The sequence below is a fragment of the Emericellopsis atlantica genome (assembly GCF_019669845.1).
Source record: "Emericellopsis atlantica unplaced genomic scaffold F5Z01scaffold_1, whole genome shotgun sequence".
NCBI lineage: Eukaryota > Fungi > Ascomycota > Sordariomycetes > Hypocreales > Bionectriaceae > Emericellopsis > Emericellopsis atlantica.
In genome coordinates, this window is record NW_025764703.1 from 990,255 (window position 1) to 1,007,419 (window position 17,165).

Below are 17,165 nucleotides of genomic sequence, written 5' to 3' on the forward strand. Positions count from 1 at the left end.
GATTTCAATGGTTGGATGCAAGATGTACGGTCTTGAATGGGGTCGGACTGTGGGGGATAGACGTTTACCTCTCATCGAGGCCGCTTGTGTTAATTATAACTTACATTGCAAAGTGCACCGTCTTCGGTTGGAATCATGTAATCTCTGGTCCCTTCAGTGCATATGAGAACGACCGTGGACTCCCCAGTCAATCCAAGGTCTGCTCCATCTTCCCCACGCAAACGTCGCAGAGCAGCAAGCGGAGAGCTACCACAGGGCCCAGCATGGACGCCCGCAGCCTTCAAGTCCCCTAGCGCCATGTGCGCCTCGTAGTCGGACACGGTCAGGCATGCATCTACACCATCCCTCAGAAAAGGCCAGGCGGTGGTCGAAACCTGCCCACAGTCGAGACCAGCCATGATAGTGGGCGTCGTCTCGATGGCAGTCCACTCGCCCTTGTGCACAGATGTCCAGAGACATGCCGCCGTGTCAGGTTCCACTGTGACCATGGCGGTTTGACGGCCTTCTCTCTTGAAGTGTGTCAGGACTGACAGTGCTAACGAGCCTACGCCGACGGGGCAGACGACCAGATCGACGTTCTTGTTGCCGAGCTGCTCGTCAATCTCGCGGAGCATGGTTCCGTAGCCTTCAACTATCCACTGCAGCACACGGTCAGAGTGAGTCTGGATTGGGAGTATGGGACACCTACACCGGGGATCTCCTCGTAGCCCTCAAACGCAGTATCCTGCACAAGGATGCCGCGCTCGTCGGCATTGGCTCCTGCGTTCGCAGCAGCTATCGCATCCTCATAGCTTCCAGACGTTGAAATGACATGTGCACCCTCGCTTTCGATGAGTTCTATTGTCTGCAACGACATTTGACGAGGTACATGAATCTCTGCTGGGATAGCCAGGAGAGATCCCATCCGCGCAACAGCGCGACCGTGGTTCCCATCTGTCGCGGCGTATAATTTGAATTTCGTCCCTTCCAGCGCCTTTTTGACCTGCTCAAACGTGGCGGCCTCTGATAGATGAAGCGCCCTGAGGAGAGCGCAGAATGTCCCCCATGACGCGCCGAGAATCTTGAACGACGGGAGGCCAAGACGCTCAGTCTCATCCTTGACAAAGACAGACTTGACTCCCAACTCTTTTGCGACTTCACCCAGTGAGACAAGTTTGGTTGGCTGGTAGTTGGGGAGTGACTGGTGGAAGTTGAGGACAGCGTCTGTGTTGGGTGAGGCGGGCGCAGTCCATGATTCGGCTGAGGGGTTGAATTGGACGACGCGACGAGCGCCAGACATGGCGAACGCTGTGCGAAGAGGGATGTGTGGAAGAATGTGATGACGAGATGCGACCGTCACGAAGCTGAGTCAAGATTCCGCACTGAAGATGAGAGGTGAGATCTCAGTTGGGGTCGGACTCCGCCAAGACAAAACAGGCACAAAACGATGTAACGAACGCTTTAGTCAACTATATGGCACCAAGTACGGAACACCATGAAATAAAGGACTACCACTCGCGAGCCTGAGCACAATCTCCATCATTTTCCTCAGTAACATACTCCAGACCGCCCCTTACATGCCATGCCCAACCCTCGGAACAGTAAATATACCCCCCTTGACAAGCCGCACCTGGGCACGGCACTCAAAGCAGAGGACCTTGGGACAGTCCAGACAACAACACGAGAACAACTTCAGATAATTGCGACAAAGATCGCACACCCCTTCATACGACCCTGTACGGAGATGCTTATGACAACAACGGTGCATGCCCTGTTGTCCACAGCATACCACGGTGGGAGTGCTTTGCTGCGAGGCGGTATTGGAGTCGGTAATAGAAATCTGCGCAATGTTTTCAATGTTCAGAGCGTGAGCGCGACGAGCTTCGTTGTCAAGTCGCTCCCATGCTGTGACTTCCTGCTCCACTTGCTCGAAGGAAATGTCTTGCGGTAGCGATAGCGGTGCTGGCACAGGCGGGGGGCGTGGCCGTTTATTGTGCAAGGAGCCGACATACGAAGGTCGTTTTTCATATGACACATCGCTGGGAGAAACAATCTGAGTTGCCGGGCTCATATAGTGGTTTGGACCCGCAGCTCGAGTGGCCGTCCCAGGAGTGTGTAAAGCGCGGTTTGGCTGCTCCACCACGTAAACAGGGCTCCTTGCCTGCTCGTAAGAGATATTCTGAAAGGTTCTGGCCCTCCTAGCTTTCAGCGCATCCTCTCTGCGGACTTGCTCAATGTCAGGCGCTGCTCTGATCAAGAGCTCCTTCCACCTGTACGCGCCATAGGCTCCCAATTTGTACGTGTGCTCCCATCGGTGCAGCGAGGCTTCTATCTGGCGAGCGAGGTGTTGCCGGGGCGAGAGAGGCCCATCTCCGTGGTTTGGGGTGCCCTGACGGGGCGAGCGAGGCTGTACTGGGCGTTTTGAACGGCGGATTTGAACCTCATCGCGGTGGGATGTGGCGGTCGGACGGGTAGGGCCTTGAACTTGTAAAACGTTAAAACGGGGATGCGACCCGAAAGGTTGTTGCAGCTGAGATTTGCCTTTAAAGAGCGACCCAGCGCGTTGAACACACCAGTTCCATGAGGCGACAAACCACTTGGGTATGTGGCGTCGTAGTATGCGCAACCATGTTCGCGGATGAAGGGACGAGATCATGCGGCCAATCCAGTTGACGAGCAGAGTCTCGGGCTGTCGTAGTATCGCAATGGGGTCGCAGGATGGCACAGAACGGCTCAGACTGGTCATGTTCCGGGCCAGGGACGGCAGCCAGTCTCGGCCATGTCGCCTCTTCTCGCACTGCTTGACTCCTTGGAGGCCCATCTTGGTGGTTGGCGATTGTAGCTGGAGCTAGTTCTGTGCAGGCTCAGTCTGTAGGATTGTATTGCGGGAGGAATGAGAGGAAAGGAATGAAGAGAGAATGTTGTAAGAAGAGAAATGGGACTCTTATGCTTCTGTCGGCCGCTCTTCAGTCACGCGCCATTGTCGTTCTCTAGACAGTGACTGCTGCCGCGAAGCGCAGTTCTCGGTCTGCTAACAAGGACAAGCAAGCCCCTGGGCTCATTAACCCCATCGTCGCACCATGTCTTCCTTTTTCTCGCTTTTCCCGTCTCCTTTCTTTGTGTTGCACTGGTCAAGCCTTGATTTGATCTGTTGTGTCTCGCTTGACAAGAAGGCGATGGACTCTTCCACTTCGGGATCCATCAGCTTGACGTTGCCAAATGACGTCTCAGCAAACACGCCGTCCTCAACGATCTGAACAGCACGCTGAAGGTCATCCAGATACTTTGTGGCCGTTGCCTCAAAGGTCTCGTGGGTACTGTGCGCGACATCGCTTGCTTTTGCCGAGCGATCGGCCAAAGCCTTTGAGAGTGACTGGATTTGTTCCTGGTGACTTGTGTCATCGTCAATGTATAGCGCCAGTGTCTGAAGCAGCGTGTCAATCGGCGGTTCCTCAAATACGCCAGAAGACCGTCTCCGCCCGCCTCCCTTGGTGGTATATGCCCTAGGTCGAACAGGTGACGCGGCGGGCTGTTCCGGCGTCATCCGACGAGGTGGCTCCGTCGACGTCGATAACTCTTCCTTTGCCGTCGCAAGCAGTGACGCCGTGGCAGCTTTATGGGAACCGAGTTCTTCAAGTCGGTCACAGAGTAGGTCTGTGCGCCCCAAGAGGTAATCAAGGCAGTCGTTCACGTACGACACAGCTGAGGCCGATCGGCCCAACGATTGACCTCCTCGCGAGGACATGAGCTGCAAAGTAGGTTCTAGATGCTGCTGCTCCACAGACATCTGCGCCACGGGCAGGATCTCAGAGTACAGTGATTCGACCTCCTCGCGCAGGGCTTCCACCTCTGTGCTGGAAACGACGTTTGATTGCCCTGCATGGTCACGCTCGTTCAATTTGTCAAGGTATATCCTGTCCAGCCTTGTTCGCAACGTTTCGACGGTATTCTTGATATATCTGCGGATCTGTGAGCCTTTAAGCTTGATATTTGCGGCACCATGACGTACCGCATGCAAATGTCGCGCAGCTCATCAGTTTTATGATCCTCTTCGGGATCTTGCTGCTTGAGCTCCCGGCCAAGTTTTTGCAAGCTTCTCAGTAGTTTGTCATCCGAGGCTAGCAAGTCCTTGAGAATCTGGCTAATGGTCTTTCCGGAATCGTCGCCTTGTTGTTCCAGGTCGGAGATCCGATATCCAAGGCTCTGGGATAGATCTTCAACCTGTAGAACGGTCAGCTGAGGTACCAGGTTGTATTCAGAGACTCACCTCTGCTGCGATATGCTTGCGCTCTGCTTCTATACGTCTTTGTCTCGAGAACTCAAAATCGCGCCGACGTGTCTCACTTTCCGCCGTCCTCTGCATGAGACGAGCCATCGCTTCTTTTTGCTGCTTCATAGTCTCTGTCTGCTGAACGATAGCCTCAGTCGAGCTTTTTAGTTCCACAATGGCCCTCTCGAGATCATCATCGGTGATAGCCCGCACTTCAGCCAGGTCATGTATCGCGCACAGACTGTCAACATCACCGCTTTGGTCCAGCGCATGATACCTGTCGTTGTGATCAGCAGTCTGTCGGTCAGCCAGTGTCGCGATTCAACCCACAGCTCTAGCTCATTCGCAGTGAGCAAGTTGGACGGTCCCAGATGGGCCAGCGCCCAGTCGGCGAAAGCATGGCCATGCTCGGGGTCTGACAGCAGACACCGAATCTCCTTGTCAGATACCGTGATATTATGCGACTTGACGGCGCGGCTCACGAGAGCCTGGGCGCTTTCACCCTTTGCAGCGACCATGACGACAGCTAGTGACGAAGCGTGGGGGTAGCTGACGTTGCACAGTTTCTAGAAGTAATTCTGTCGCCTCGCACAGCCGTCGCCGAGGACAACAGAGTGTAGAGATGGTGGCAGATGGCGCAGGTTACGTGGTATGCCGTCAAAACGTGTGCCGCCGGCTGTCAGCCTATTGGCCTGTGGTTGTTGACTTTTGGTGGCTCAGGGGTACACGAGTCGCGTCGGTGCGAGATCAGATCAGCAAGTAACGTAGTTTTCAGTACGCGGATCTCTTCCGGGCGACCTCACGGATGGCTCGGGGGGTATCCAACTTGCGATAGTGCCAAATCCGGTTTTGAACTGGGATTGGCATGTGCAGGCGGATGCAGAAACATCTAATTAGGTTGAAGCAATGGCTCAGTGGGAAGAGACATGAGGCTGGATCTGAGCTATCGATAGGCGGTAGCCAGAAGGGGCCAATGCGCACTGGGCCACTGGCAGCCTGGCTGCCCGAGGACACACCCGGGCATCTGTTGAGTCTCCGCCCTCCCTCTCGTCGTACCGTCAGTAATAAGTATACACACAATACCTTGAAAACCCGGCCGTAAGATGAATATCATCTGTTGTGTAATTATGGATCAACGAAAAGCTGGCTGTTTGGCATTTGCCCATGTTCACAAGCCAGAGTCGTGGTCTCTGTTCATGTCACGTGACCTGGCGAGCAACCACGTCGGGCCTGAGTCCAGTGACTCCAGTCCCGACGGCTCGCCCCTGAACCTTGTTTGCTCTTGGTACCGGCTGGCGACGTTGGGCTGCATATTGTAGCGCAGAAAAAGCAGTGCTCGCCGCATCACACGTACTATAAGCAGCTCGAAGACCCTCTGACGATTTCGCACCAGGAACAAACGCATACTATCTGTCGGATGCAGGCAAGTTCCGAGTGCGCTGCTCCACAGCACACGTCAACTGCCCTCGTAGCATGTGCGCAAACGACATGCTCGATGCAGTTTGCTTGAGCGCCAAAAGCAAGATCCGCGGACTTGCTGGCCAATGTACCAATCATAGTGACTTGTCCGTGGAAACAAAAACACATGTATCGAACAGCTATGTTCTTCGATGCAATTGTGCCGCGTCTAGCTTCGGCTTGGGTGAGGCGCCGGACGACTACAGCGTACACATCATCCAAAGATCCCCCATGTTCGGATACATACACTTGCCCTGCTGTCTGATATCCAGCTACAGTACTGATGTCCTGTGTCTCTGTCAAACATTCGACGTTCTCGCCGGAACACTTAGAGTAGGTCCTCGTCTCACCCCGCCAGATGCTTGTTCGTCGCTGTTGTCTACCATGATCACATCCGAATTGACTGCCAACTCCGCCGGAGTGAATCACCTGTTCGACGAAACTCTCCATTTACAGCAGCTGTACAGTGTCGTACTGCCCTCGAACAGCCTTGCGTCGCATAGCGGTCATGATGCATAGGTGATTTGCCCTGAACAAGGTCTCACAGACAGCTTCAGAGGCCCCCTTTTAGCGGCTGAATTCTGAATCTCCTGGAAAACTCCCATCTGGAGATAATCTGATTCTGTTGCGAGTTGCTACATAAACACGAAGGTTGGAAGAAATACGCTATCATCTGGTCTGATCTCGCGGCAACATTGGCTTGCCACTGACCTGAGGCTCACCTCAAGGTACACTGGATCGACAACATCAGCACAAGAAAACTCTTGTGGAAGCTGGGCGTCTTTAGACTGCTCAGTAGAAGTGCGGCCATCGTCTTTTGGCGTCCAGCTCAACATATTGCCAGTCTACTTCACCAATCTGTGGACTACCTTCGCCGAACAATTCACTCTTTTGCACCAATTCGAGCCCATCACATTCATTGCTGCTTAACATGAAGGACTACAGAAAGCTCTGCGTTGATCGCTGCAATAGAGCAGTCCGGGGGATATGCAACCTTCTCTGGATCGTCGGTCTCTTCCTTGCGTCTGAGCTGCTCATCTGGGCCATTAGCCTCGGTCTCCGGCTGGTGTCCATCCCTTTCTTTGCTTCCATCATCGGCATGCTCGCCGTCTTCTTCTTGACAACTGGCTTCCATCTCTTCAACAAGCGCGTCGAATCCTTCTACAATGCATCGCTGAAGCAAAAGATCAATTTTATCAACACACACATGGCTGTCGGATTTCCAATTCCTCTGGTCATGCTGGATCAAAGCGAGATGCTCGATGCAACACAGATAGGCTATATCATTGCCAACTTCCTCGTCACCAATGTGGTGTCGTGGACAGTCACCTTTGCCATTGGCTTCTTGGCCCTCCACGGCTACGCTATACTGCACGACAAGTGGGAGGCACGCAGCCAGACTCCTGCTAGCGAGCGACCCCTGATGGCTCCGCCGCCAGTCATCAACTTGAGCTTCGTTGGTGATGGCTCGACATCGAATGAGCTGCATAATCCCAGCTCCGGGACACCCAGCCCTTTCCGCAACGAGAATACCCCAGCCACTTCCGTCTTGGACTTGGCTGCACCTCTGAGCGAGTCGACTGCCACAACGAGCAAGGCCCCTTCATCACGCAGGGAACGCCGAACAACGGTGCACAAGATTTTCGAACAGTATCCCAGCCTGCTTGCCATGTCTTTCCTGTTGGCCATTGGCGTGCCAGTCGCCGCCGCCAGAGGTGAAGTGCGGGTTCTCGACGGTTGTGCCGTGTGGTTCTCCTGGATCACGACTGTCAGGATGCAGAGGCTCTTCAAGACATCCTCTGCATGCGCCAAGCGGCCCCGTCTCAAGAACACCATTGCCACCACACTGAACCCCGTTCTCCTCACGACACTCCTCTTGACGGGCTATATCCACTTGCGAGCCGTGGCCAGCCCATTGTATGACCTGTCCCAGGTCCAGAAGCTCTTCTCGCGTGGCAACTCTCTCTACGCGGTGTGGACCGCCTCTGTTCTCCAGGAGCCCATCGCCTCCAATAAAGGGGCATATTTCGGGGCGGGCGATGCCGCCCTTGCGTTTCTTGAAGTCGGTATTGTCGTCTGGGGCTTCAAACTATTCGAATGCCGCAAGCAGCTGTGGAGTGTTGCCGGCGTTTTCACAGTTACCGTCTCCATAGGCATCGCTGCTGCTAATGTCTTTCTTAGCGTGGGGTCTGCTCACCTCATCGGCTTGGATGGCCCCGACTCTCTGTCTTTCGCGGCTCGGAGTGTGACGCTAGCTCTGGCGAAGCCTGCTATCGAGACGGTAGGGGGGAACCTGGCGGTCAACGCCGCGGTGGTCGTGTCAAATGGCATTCTTGGACAACTGGTTTACCCTTTCGTCTTGGATAGAATGGGCGTCCGGACAGACAGCGCGGAAAAAGAGGATGATAGAGGTCTCAATGAGCCGGACGATCCGCTCACTATTGCCACTGGCATTGCAATCGGGATCAATGGTGCCGCCATGGGCGTTGCCTACCTGTATGGAACCAGAAGCCACGCCGCACCATATGCTGCGTTGTCCATGACGGTCTTTGGCGTGATGACCGTCGTGTTCACAACTGTTGAACCATTCAAAGGGGTGGTTCTTAGTCGGTCCGGTATCTAAGTCAGAATAAAAATGTTCGCTTCTTCTTTACATCCGGCGCTTTGGGAGTTCGGAGGTCTACTCGTGGCGGCCTTGGAGCGCTAGAAACGGAGTTTGGGCGCAGATAGACTTGCCACTGTAGATCAACTTTTGACACACACACATGTCCCAACATAATCAGCCTACATTAATTTGTGTAGTTACTAATACGTCAGTGAGCATTCACGTGGACCTAGAGTCGCGATGCTACTCTAGCCTGTTCACAGTCAGCATAGCTCACAGAACAACATGATATGACGACAAACCTTTCAATCAAGTGCAGTCCACTGGCCGTCTCGACAACCGAGCTCATCTCACCGGGCTTGAGGGCGAACGCTGCCTCCTCAAACTCCATCTGCATCTCGCCCTTGCCAAAGTAGCCCAGGTCGCCGCCTTTGCGCGCCGACGAGCAATCCGACTCGGTAACGGCGAGGGTGCCTAGCGGCACGTCCCATTTCTTGATCTTGTCCTCGTGCGCCTGGATGATCTCCATCGCCTCCTCCTTTGTGCGCGTGATTTCCGCTTCGCGCCAGCTGCTCGGCCGCCTCGAATCCTTGTGCTTGACGAGCAGGTGGGCGGCACGGATCTTGCCCTCGGGCGCCCCAGGCGCGGCGCCGCCGGCACGGGTGGCTGCGCTGTGGTGGGTGGCCATGTAGTGCTTGAGCTTCTCGGTGTCGGTGCCGGCCGGGGGCTCCCATCGCGAGACCTTCTCGGCCGAGTTGAAGTAGTAGGGGAGGTTCTTGGAGTTGGAGTGGCGGACCTCCCAGTTTGCGGGCAGGCCGGCGTCAGTCTGTGTATCGCGTGTCAGCAGTTTGTTTGGCCCGCTACGAGGGGGGGGACAAGGGGACGGGACGGACCATGATGGGCGGTGTTCTAGAATGATTCTAGTGTTTGTGGGAGAAGTTTGTTTAAAGGTCGCGGGAATCGGGTGTAGGATCTCGGGGAATGTGGTTCTCTACGCTGATCATATATGCGCCGGATGATGACGTTGGAGGGATGGCCGGCAGAGCTGAGTGAAAATCACCCCGTCCAAAGTCAGATGGACCACCCCCAGCAACGGCGCAGCAACGGGGAAGTGGGTGGTTCAAAATGCGGGGAGTTGGCGTCTGAGCCAGGGGATTTGCCCACCTGCGCAAGTGCGCATGCAGCCCCTACGCAGGTTCAGTCACGAGGCACGAATTGGAGGCTTGGAGCAGCCGTTGGATTGTGGAGCAGTAAAACGATTTCTCAGGCTGGAAATGCCTTTAGGTCACGCTCCATTCAGGGGATATAATATATCGAGGTAGGGGCTCACGTCGTCGGCTGCTAGTGACTTATACCTACCCTGCAGCTGTCTGGGACTACGTGCGTGTGAACATAAACTTTGGCCAATGCAGTGAATGCTCGAACTGCATGCAATAATCCCTTTCTGGTTCGTGACTTAATATACCGGTGGAAGCGGGGAGACGCTTGACTGTTCATGGGACTGGCTATGAACTTGTCTAGAGGTGTTGCTGCCTTTTACCACAGCTCGCGAGCTACCGGGATATTTTACAGCTGGTATTATAAACTTCACTCACCTATGTACCCGTACTGTAGTGTATTTTGATAAGCCGGATTTGGTGTCACATGCAAGAAGAAGACATCTAAAGGTACTTACTTTTACCTTGCTATGGTAGTGAGTAAGCAGTGCGTAAAGTTCACGCTACTAACCATGTGACTCAGCCTTTCGCTAACAGAATGTCAGCAGCGCAATTCCAGTTGTCGCATCCGCGCCGCAGCCGACTGGAGTCTAGAAATCAGCCCCACCAAAAACTTGCAGCCTGATCGCCGCCTGTGTGACTTCGCCTTGATATTAATTATTGCTCGCGTTTAACGCATCGACTAAACTCCATCAACTACACAACACCCAAGCTCAGACTCGACTTGAAGGACGGCAACGCGCTCTGGACAACACTTGCACCGCCTCGCGCAGATTACATCGACTGTGCCCTTCTCAAAACGAACCCTTTCTCCGACACAAATCCTCGACCCTTACCGACTACCCTCCCCCGACATTGACGTGATGGCTACTCCCCAATCCACAATGTCGCACGACGGTGCCGAAAAGAACCAGCAGGTCACTTTTCGCTTCTGCTCCGAATGCTCCAACATGCTGTATCCCAAAGAGGACGAAGACTCGCACAAGCTGCAGTTTACATGCCGGACATGCTTCTACACCGAGGATGCGCAGACCACCTGTGTCTTCCGCAACGTTCTCAACCAGTCAGCTGGTGAGACGGCTGGCGTGACCCACGATGTTGCCTCTGATCCTACGGTTAGTGATTCCTGTTGCTCATCTCCCCTTGTTTGTCTGGGATGCGGTCAGGTAGTCCAGTGTGGAGCATGCGGGCAGTCTGTGGACACGACCGCGATTCTTGCAAAGGTGTATCGCGACAATGAGCCAAGCGACAAGAGGACCCCAACCGACACCGAACATACTCAGCGCGACCGCGTTCAGCACTGTAAATCGCTCCACGAGCTGATGATAGCCGTGGGCATTGGCTTCGACGAGGAAGACCCGTTTGATGAATACGACGAAGAGCCATTGTATGAGCAGCACAGCGCGATTATGAGCGACTCGGACGACCACTCGATATGCACAGACGGCAGCGATGTCTCGAACGACGGGGCCATGGTTCTTAACTGGTGAACGACTGCTGAGATACCGCTTCTGGATTGACCTCTGTACTATTTCACTTGGATACCCACATTGGCCGCAGTTTGGATTTGGACGTGGATGCGTTTCCCTTTGCATGAGACAAGACACACTTCCACCTGTTTAAGAACTGCTGGCTGACCATGTCTTTCTTCATCGCGAACAGCTTCCTCGTTCAAACAAGGCTTGCGCAAAATGCGGCGGCGAAGAGTCCGTCTTCTTCCAGTCACAGCAGCGAAGCGCCGACACAGGCATGGTGAGCACCACGGCTCCCCGCGGACCTCCCATCCGACTAACGTGGCCAGAAATTGTTCTACGTGTGCTGCAATTGCGGCAACATTTTCCAGTAGCCTGAGACGAGATTGGACTTCTCACACTTCGCTACAGCAATTTTGGGTTAGAACACGAAGCCATGAAGCTTCTGGCGTTTGAGCGACATTTTCTGAGATAAACTGCATTTGATGGTCCCAGACGCAGCGGTCACAGCTGACCAGGCGTTGGGGTGTGGGATAAAATTGATAATGCAAATACATACCAAACTCAAGCTGGCATTTTATTCCCAAACGTGAACATATCATTTGCGGCCAAGCGGCCATATATTTCGTAGTATTCATGGTATTTGTACAAGAACGCCGTGATAATGCCCCAGGCTTCGCGTAGATGTACAGTATTCTCTCGTACAGTAGCCCTCTTCTTATACACCACCTTGGGCGACCACGCCCTCCTATTCGCAATCCCTTAGACGTTCATGGGCGCCATGGACAGAATCTTGCTCCACTTCTTCCTCTTCAACTCAGACCCGACAACACCGTTGATGCGCGAGCCGACTGGGTCGCCTGCCTTGTTCAGAAGCACACAAGCATTGTCGTCGAACTTGACCTGCGAGCCATCGCGGCGCTGCATGGGGTACTTTGTGCGGACGACGACGGCGTGACGGATGTCACCACGGCGGACTTTGTTGGCGGAAGACATGCCCGTCATGCCTGAGGCTCCGGCGGATCGATGCTCCTTGACGACGACGACGATTCGGTCACCTGGAGAGATTAGTATTGCGTTGCTGGCTTCGGTTGCTGATGATTCGTACCGACTCGTGCGGCTCGCTTCTGGCCTATGACGAGGGCGCACTCGACGAGGGCGGCGCCCGAGTTGTCGATGCAATTCAATATTGACTGGGAGGAATCAGTATGAGCCGCAGAAGCGATTCTCGATGTAGAAGTACCTTTAGTTGAATCATTGTGACCGCTGCGCAGGACTCCTCTAGCACGACGCGATCAGCTCTATCACGAAACCCAATGCCTTGGGCGTTGAACTTTTTGGCGACTCACGTCACGTGCCTGGATCTCGGGAAACTGAAGCGACAGGCGATGATTGGTCAGTCTTTCACTGCGGGTCCAATCCCCTGTGAGATCAAATGATGGCCCCGCCGGTCGCCTGGCCAGCCGCCAGAACGACTCGTACCTTCCCAGGTGGCTGGACGTTCAGGATTGGAATGAGGATGAGCGGCCCAGGCTCACCCTCACCTCAACTTTCCTCATGGCCAACATGTCGCTTGGCTTGGGCTCTGATCTTCTCCTTTGTCATTGATTATCTGTTACTCATACTCCAACCTACCTAATTGCTCACTTGCTCACCTCGAACACATTGCCCTGCACAGCGAAACTACGGCTCCTCTCCCCACCACATCAAGCGCATCTAGCCAAGGTCTTGAGCGCAAACCAACAGCGACACTCGGCAACAGCGGCTTAGATCCTCACACCTTCTCGCCTCCCGCTGCGTCTGAGAAAGACAGGTTCCAACTTGTCTCATTGACTGGTTAAGCTCTTCGAAATCAGAGCTCTTGACACCTGTTGCTTCATTGGAACCTCCACTGCCGTTTTGATTGCGCCCCGGAGCACCACCAGCAGCGCACAGTCGTAGAGGCCATGCCTCGGCCCAAGAAGGAATCGCAGCCGCCGGCCAAGAAGCGCCTGACTCTTGCTCAATTGGCCGCATACGATGACATGCTCACGGATGCCCTTGTAGATCATGTACGTGGGCTAGCTACGCAGGTCAAAGGACACACCCTAATCTCGGTAGGTATACTACTGGACGTCGATACCGAAGAACCGGTCGACGTACCATCCCTCTCGTGGAATTCGTGAAGAAGACATCGCCAAGATTATCCAGGAGGAGTTGGTGCTCAACAAGGATATCGAGCAGGCCGAGCAGCGGTTACTCGGAACTGGTGGCATTTGCAGATTCGTCAGCGCCCTGAAGACGGAGAAGGAGAAGGACGACTTCCGGAAACATCTGCGGCGCTATGCCCAGATATATCTTCCAGATTGCCCTTTCGAGGTCAACACGACAAACCGTTACACGATTGTTTCCCATGAAGCTGCGGTCACAGCACGACGATTCATCCGGCGCAACGAGCCCGTCAAGTACCTTTCCGGCATACAGGTCACCATCACCCCAGAGGAGGAAAAGGACATGATGACGCGCAAGAAGGACTTTAGTATCGTGGTGAGCTCCCGGAACAAGACGACCAATCTCTTCATGGGACCCGCCAGATTCGCGAACCACGATTGCGACGCAAACGCCAAGCTTGTGACTACGGGTCACGCCGGCATTGAAATCATTGCAACCAAGAACATTGAAGCAGGAGATGAGATTACCGTGACATACGGCGAGAATTACTTTGGCGAGGGCAATTGCGAGTGCTTGTGCCAAACGTGCGAGGACCACAGAAGGAATGGTTGGGAGCCCGAGGACGGCCAGGCCGAAACGACAGAGGTCCAGGACACTGTCGAAGATAAACCTGACACCTACTCTCTTCGGTTGAGGCGAAGGGGAGACAGCATGGGGGGATCTTCGCGCAACTCAAGCGTCACCCCGGCCGCAAGACCCAGAATCCTGAAAACAAAGAGAAAGTCCCGACTCAGCTTCCGAGATTCGTCAAACGCTGAATCGCCTGTGCCCGAAGCGACCCCTCATGGGCGAAAAAGAACAAGCGACGCACTGGCCACTCCGCCGGTTACGCCGGCCAAAAAGATGAGACACGCTCCGGAAGCATCCCCTGCAAACGAGCGCGCGTTGTCTAGGAGCAGTTCGTCTCCATCGAGGTGCGCCTCCGCCAGTACCACCGGAGAAGCAGTCGAGACCGACGTCACAACGCCAAATCAGGATAGCCCGGAACCACGGTTCTTCACCCCCAAGCAGAAGCCAATGGCTATTGAGTCGATCCTGAATACGCCTACACCAGAAGAAGAGCCAACGCTTGCTATCAGTATAGAACACGTGGAAGAAGAAACTATTGTCCAGGAAGATAAAGTGCAGAAGGTACGAAAGAAGTACGAAAAGCGAGTCTTCATCAAGCAGACGACACCACCCGCAAGGCAGCGAACCCCAGGCGATTATGTCCTTACGCCGCTGCTGCTCTCCGAGCCCGAGATGGCCTGGATTCAATGCTCGAACTGCCCAACATACTTTGTGCAACAGAACGCATACTTCACCCGCTTCTCCTGCCCGCGATGCGAGCGCCACTCCAAGATCTACGGTTACATTTGGCCCAAGACGGACAAGGCTGGACCCAACGACAAGGAGGAGCGCGTGCTGGACCACCGCACGATCCATCGATTTTTGCATACGAACGATGAACGCAAGATTCGAGGACGGAAGCCACTCTGGGAGTCCGAGGAAGAGCAGAGCGAAGAGGAAGAAGAAGCCGAGCAGCCAAAGCGTGGCCGACGAGCCAAGCGAGAGGAGACTGTGAAGTCGAAGAAGACGGTGACGAAAACCGTCACAAAGGTTCCAACCAGCAGGGCCAGAGCGCCGAGCACAGCGCGCGGGCAGAAGGCCAGACAGGCAGTAGAGGAGTCGCCCGAGGCTGAGGAGGATACTACGGGACTTCGTCGCAGTGGTCGACCGCGACGAGTCAGTAGCCGGCTTCTCTAGTTGAAACCGTGGCTACCTTCATTCTTATGGCGCCGTATATATCGCAAGACGGCCACGCAGCAGGACGTTGAGCAGCGTTAGATGATGGCAAGGCCACGGCCATGGGCTTTTTTGTTTTGTAGGATAGCCTTGCATTGGACTTTAGTTTAGCATAATCAAACAAACTTCACTGTAGGCGGAGATACTATCTGTGGCCACAATCTCTACGACATTGCTCCTGTCCAGCCAAGCAACTCGTCCGGCTCTGGGCATACATGACACAGCAAATGCAACGATATCGAAACGTCATTAGACGGTCTGCATGTTATTACCTCCCATCCTCAGCATCTAAGCAAGAGATGGCACACCCGCGCGCCTCGAGATTTTAACGTCAATATCATCCACAAAGGTGAACCACCAGTACCGAACGGACCACTTCTTGGCAGGATCGGCAAGCTTGATCTGGGAAATGTCAACAACCTGCTGGAAACTCCGAACAAGGAGGAATCACTCACATCGTATCGGCTGAAGAGCGTGGAGATGACCTTGTGCATCTCGACCATGGCCATGTTTCTGCCTACGCAGATCCGGTTTCCAGAGCCAAACGACAAATCAGCGTCCTTCATCTTCTTCAAACGCATGTCGAATTTCTCCTGGGGCTCGTCGGGCCCCTTCATCCAGCGCTCGGGACGGAAGGTGTCGGGCTCAGGGCCAAACGTCTGCTCGCTGCGGTGCACAACCCAAGGGTTCATGCCGACCTTGGTGCCAGCCGGGATGACGCGGCCGTCTGGCAGGGTCAGACCGCTCGAGGGGACGATACGCTCCAGAACGCCACTGATGACCGGATGCAGCCGCATCGCCTCCTTGATGACGGCGTTGAGGTAGGGGAGGTCCTTGGTCTCCTCGTACTTGGGCGGAAAGCTTAGCGCGACGCTGCTGAGCTCCGAGACGAGTTTCTTGTGCGCCTCAGGGTTGGACAGGAGGTGCCAGGTGATGGACTTGATCTCAATGGCCGTGGTGTCGGCGCCCGCGAGGACGTTCATCATCAGGTAGCTGACGACCTCATTGTCGCTGACAATGTCCGGGTGTGTCTCCTTGGCCTCAAGGAAGTTGTCGAGGAAATCACCCTGGCCCGTCTTGCCGCTCTGGATGCGCTCCATCACGCGCTGGAAGCAGTAGAAAGCGCAGCCTTCAAATGTGGCGAACTTGATGGGGCAGTAGGGATTCTTGCCGAGCAGCCTGTCGAGCCAGGGGATCTGGCCAACCTGTCATATTGTTAGCCCCTCGCACGAGTGATCCCGGAGAAAGAATGGACGGAGGGAAAAAAAGGAAAGGAGTCTGAACTCACGCAGCCGAGGTATCTCATGACCATCTCGCCCGTGTGGATCATGCCGTCAACGTCGGTGCCAGACTTGAGAAACCCCATGTCTTGGCTAAAAGTCATCTCCCAGTCCAAGTCCCAGGCCGCGTACTCGATCCAGTCGGCCAGGTCGCAAGTCTTGTTCCCGTTGTCACCATCGACGAAGCGGGTCTCGAGCTGCTCGCAAAACACCCTGGCCATGTTATCTGCGAGGTGCTCCTTGCCGAGAATGGTGGACATGGAGAAGAACTTCTGATAGGGCTTGAGGTAGCGCGCATGGAAGACATTGCTGCGTGTGCTGAAGACGTTCTCGAGACGCTGGCCTTGCGAGCTGGCGTCGGCGACTTCATAAAAGTTACTCTATCCGCACGTGTCAGACACCCCTCGGTACTGTTCTCATGGTGGGTGAGGGGGAGGAGGCAGGCGGCCTACCTTGTGGAAGTCTCCGCGGGTCGAGTACACTTCCCTGATCAGCTCTGGATCGTTCAAGGTGACCAGATTGGGCCCGATGCGCACGGCAGGGCCGTACTTCTCGTGCAGCTGGCGGTGGTTGTTGGTGTGTGTACAGGCCATGTAGTCCCAGAACCGCCATAGGTCTGTGAACCGGGCCACGAGTGGACCGGGAAAGGCCTTGAGAGGCGAGGTCACGTAGGCGATGACGAAACGCAGCACGACGGCAACGAGGCCCACGGCAAGGGCCTTGAGGGCGAGGCTGTCCGAGGCAATCATCGTGGCTTGTTTCATGTAGGTGCTCCAGCGGAATGGGAACTGGACTCTTGACTCGCAAAGTGGTACTCAAAAAAAGAGGAGGAGGAGAAGGAGGGGAGCAACAAACGGCGAGAGGAGAATGAGAAACGGGAAGCCAAGA

General features: G+C 54.8%; 9 protein-coding genes across 9 annotated transcripts; 3 read left to right on the forward strand and 6 right to left on the reverse strand.

Moving 5' to 3' along the window:
* Nucleotides 1–32: 32 nt before the first annotated feature.
* On the reverse strand, nt 33–1,372 carry F5Z01DRAFT_25913 (tryptophan synthase beta subunit-like PLP-dependent enzyme). Its single transcript, XM_046258564.1, has 2 exons — nt 689–1,372; nt 33–638 (listed from the first exon to the last, which is right to left on the reverse strand). Exons 1-2 carry the CDS (start codon nt 1,277–1,279, stop codon nt 90–92), a joined length of 1,140 nt encoding a protein of 379 aa, XP_046123035.1. The 5' UTR covers nt 1,280–1,372; the 3' UTR covers nt 33–89.
* A 1-nt stretch (nt 1,373) lies between these two features.
* On the reverse strand, nt 1,374–2,920 carry F5Z01DRAFT_25742 (uncharacterized protein). Its single transcript, XM_046258556.1, has one exon. It carries the CDS (start codon nt 2,798–2,800, stop codon nt 1,553–1,555), a length of 1,248 nt encoding a protein of 415 aa, XP_046123036.1. The 5' UTR covers nt 2,801–2,920; the 3' UTR covers nt 1,374–1,552.
* Nucleotides 2,921–4,940, reverse strand: F5Z01DRAFT_25837 (uncharacterized protein). The gene is made up of 4 exons (XM_046258557.1): nt 4,580–4,940; nt 4,247–4,526; nt 3,989–4,200; nt 2,921–3,938 (listed from the first exon to the last, which is right to left on the reverse strand). Exons 1-4 carry the CDS (start codon nt 4,765–4,767, stop codon nt 3,041–3,043), a joined length of 1,578 nt encoding a protein of 525 aa, XP_046123037.1. The 5' UTR covers nt 4,768–4,940; the 3' UTR covers nt 2,921–3,040.
* Nucleotides 4,941–6,432: 1,492 nt separating this feature from the next.
* Nucleotides 6,433–8,610, forward strand: F5Z01DRAFT_25965 (uncharacterized protein). The gene has a single exon (XM_046258571.1). It carries the CDS (start codon nt 6,639–6,641, stop codon nt 8,328–8,330), a length of 1,692 nt encoding a protein of 563 aa, XP_046123038.1. The 5' UTR covers nt 6,433–6,638; the 3' UTR covers nt 8,331–8,610.
* F5Z01DRAFT_25942 (uncharacterized protein) lies at nt 8,443–9,546 on the reverse strand. The gene is made up of 3 exons (XM_046258567.1): nt 9,206–9,546; nt 8,615–9,138; nt 8,443–8,565 (listed from the first exon to the last, which is right to left on the reverse strand). Exons 1-3 carry the CDS (start codon nt 9,206–9,208, stop codon nt 8,556–8,558), a joined length of 537 nt encoding a protein of 178 aa, XP_046123039.1. The 5' UTR covers nt 9,209–9,546; the 3' UTR covers nt 8,443–8,555.
* A 550-nt stretch (nt 9,547–10,096) lies between these two features.
* On the forward strand, nt 10,097–11,575 carry F5Z01DRAFT_642355 (uncharacterized protein). The gene is made up of 3 exons (XM_046262629.1): nt 10,097–10,644; nt 11,192–11,281; nt 11,331–11,575. Exons 1-3 carry the CDS (start codon nt 10,393–10,395, stop codon nt 11,373–11,375), a joined length of 387 nt encoding a protein of 128 aa, XP_046123040.1. The 5' UTR covers nt 10,097–10,392; the 3' UTR covers nt 11,376–11,575.
* Nucleotides 11,576–11,583: 8 nt separating this feature from the next.
* On the reverse strand, nt 11,584–12,297 carry F5Z01DRAFT_642360 (ribosomal protein L14). The gene is made up of 3 exons (XM_046262630.1): nt 12,245–12,297; nt 12,110–12,194; nt 11,584–12,059 (listed from the first exon to the last, which is right to left on the reverse strand). Exons 1-3 carry the CDS (start codon nt 12,257–12,259, stop codon nt 11,764–11,766), a joined length of 396 nt encoding a protein of 131 aa, XP_046123041.1. The 5' UTR covers nt 12,260–12,297; the 3' UTR covers nt 11,584–11,763.
* A 193-nt stretch (nt 12,298–12,490) lies between these two features.
* On the forward strand, nt 12,491–15,121 carry F5Z01DRAFT_642362 (histone-lysine N-methyltransferase SET9). The gene is made up of 2 exons (XM_046262631.1): nt 12,491–13,052; nt 13,102–15,121. The coding sequence occupies exons 1-2, from the start codon at nt 12,948–12,950 to the stop codon at nt 14,956–14,958; spliced, it is 1,962 nt and encodes a 653-aa protein (XP_046123042.1). The 5' UTR covers nt 12,491–12,947; the 3' UTR covers nt 14,959–15,121.
* A 164-nt stretch (nt 15,122–15,285) lies between these two features.
* On the reverse strand, nt 15,286–17,026 carry F5Z01DRAFT_632196 (cytochrome P450; the record flags this gene model as incomplete). The annotated part of the gene is made up of 4 exons (XM_046261845.1): nt 15,286–15,399; nt 15,453–16,202; nt 16,286–16,657; nt 16,730–17,026. The coding sequence occupies 4 exons, from the start codon at nt 17,024–17,026 to the stop codon at nt 15,286–15,288; spliced, it is 1,533 nt and encodes a 510-aa protein (XP_046123043.1).
* Nucleotides 17,027–17,165: the final 139 nt, after the last annotated feature.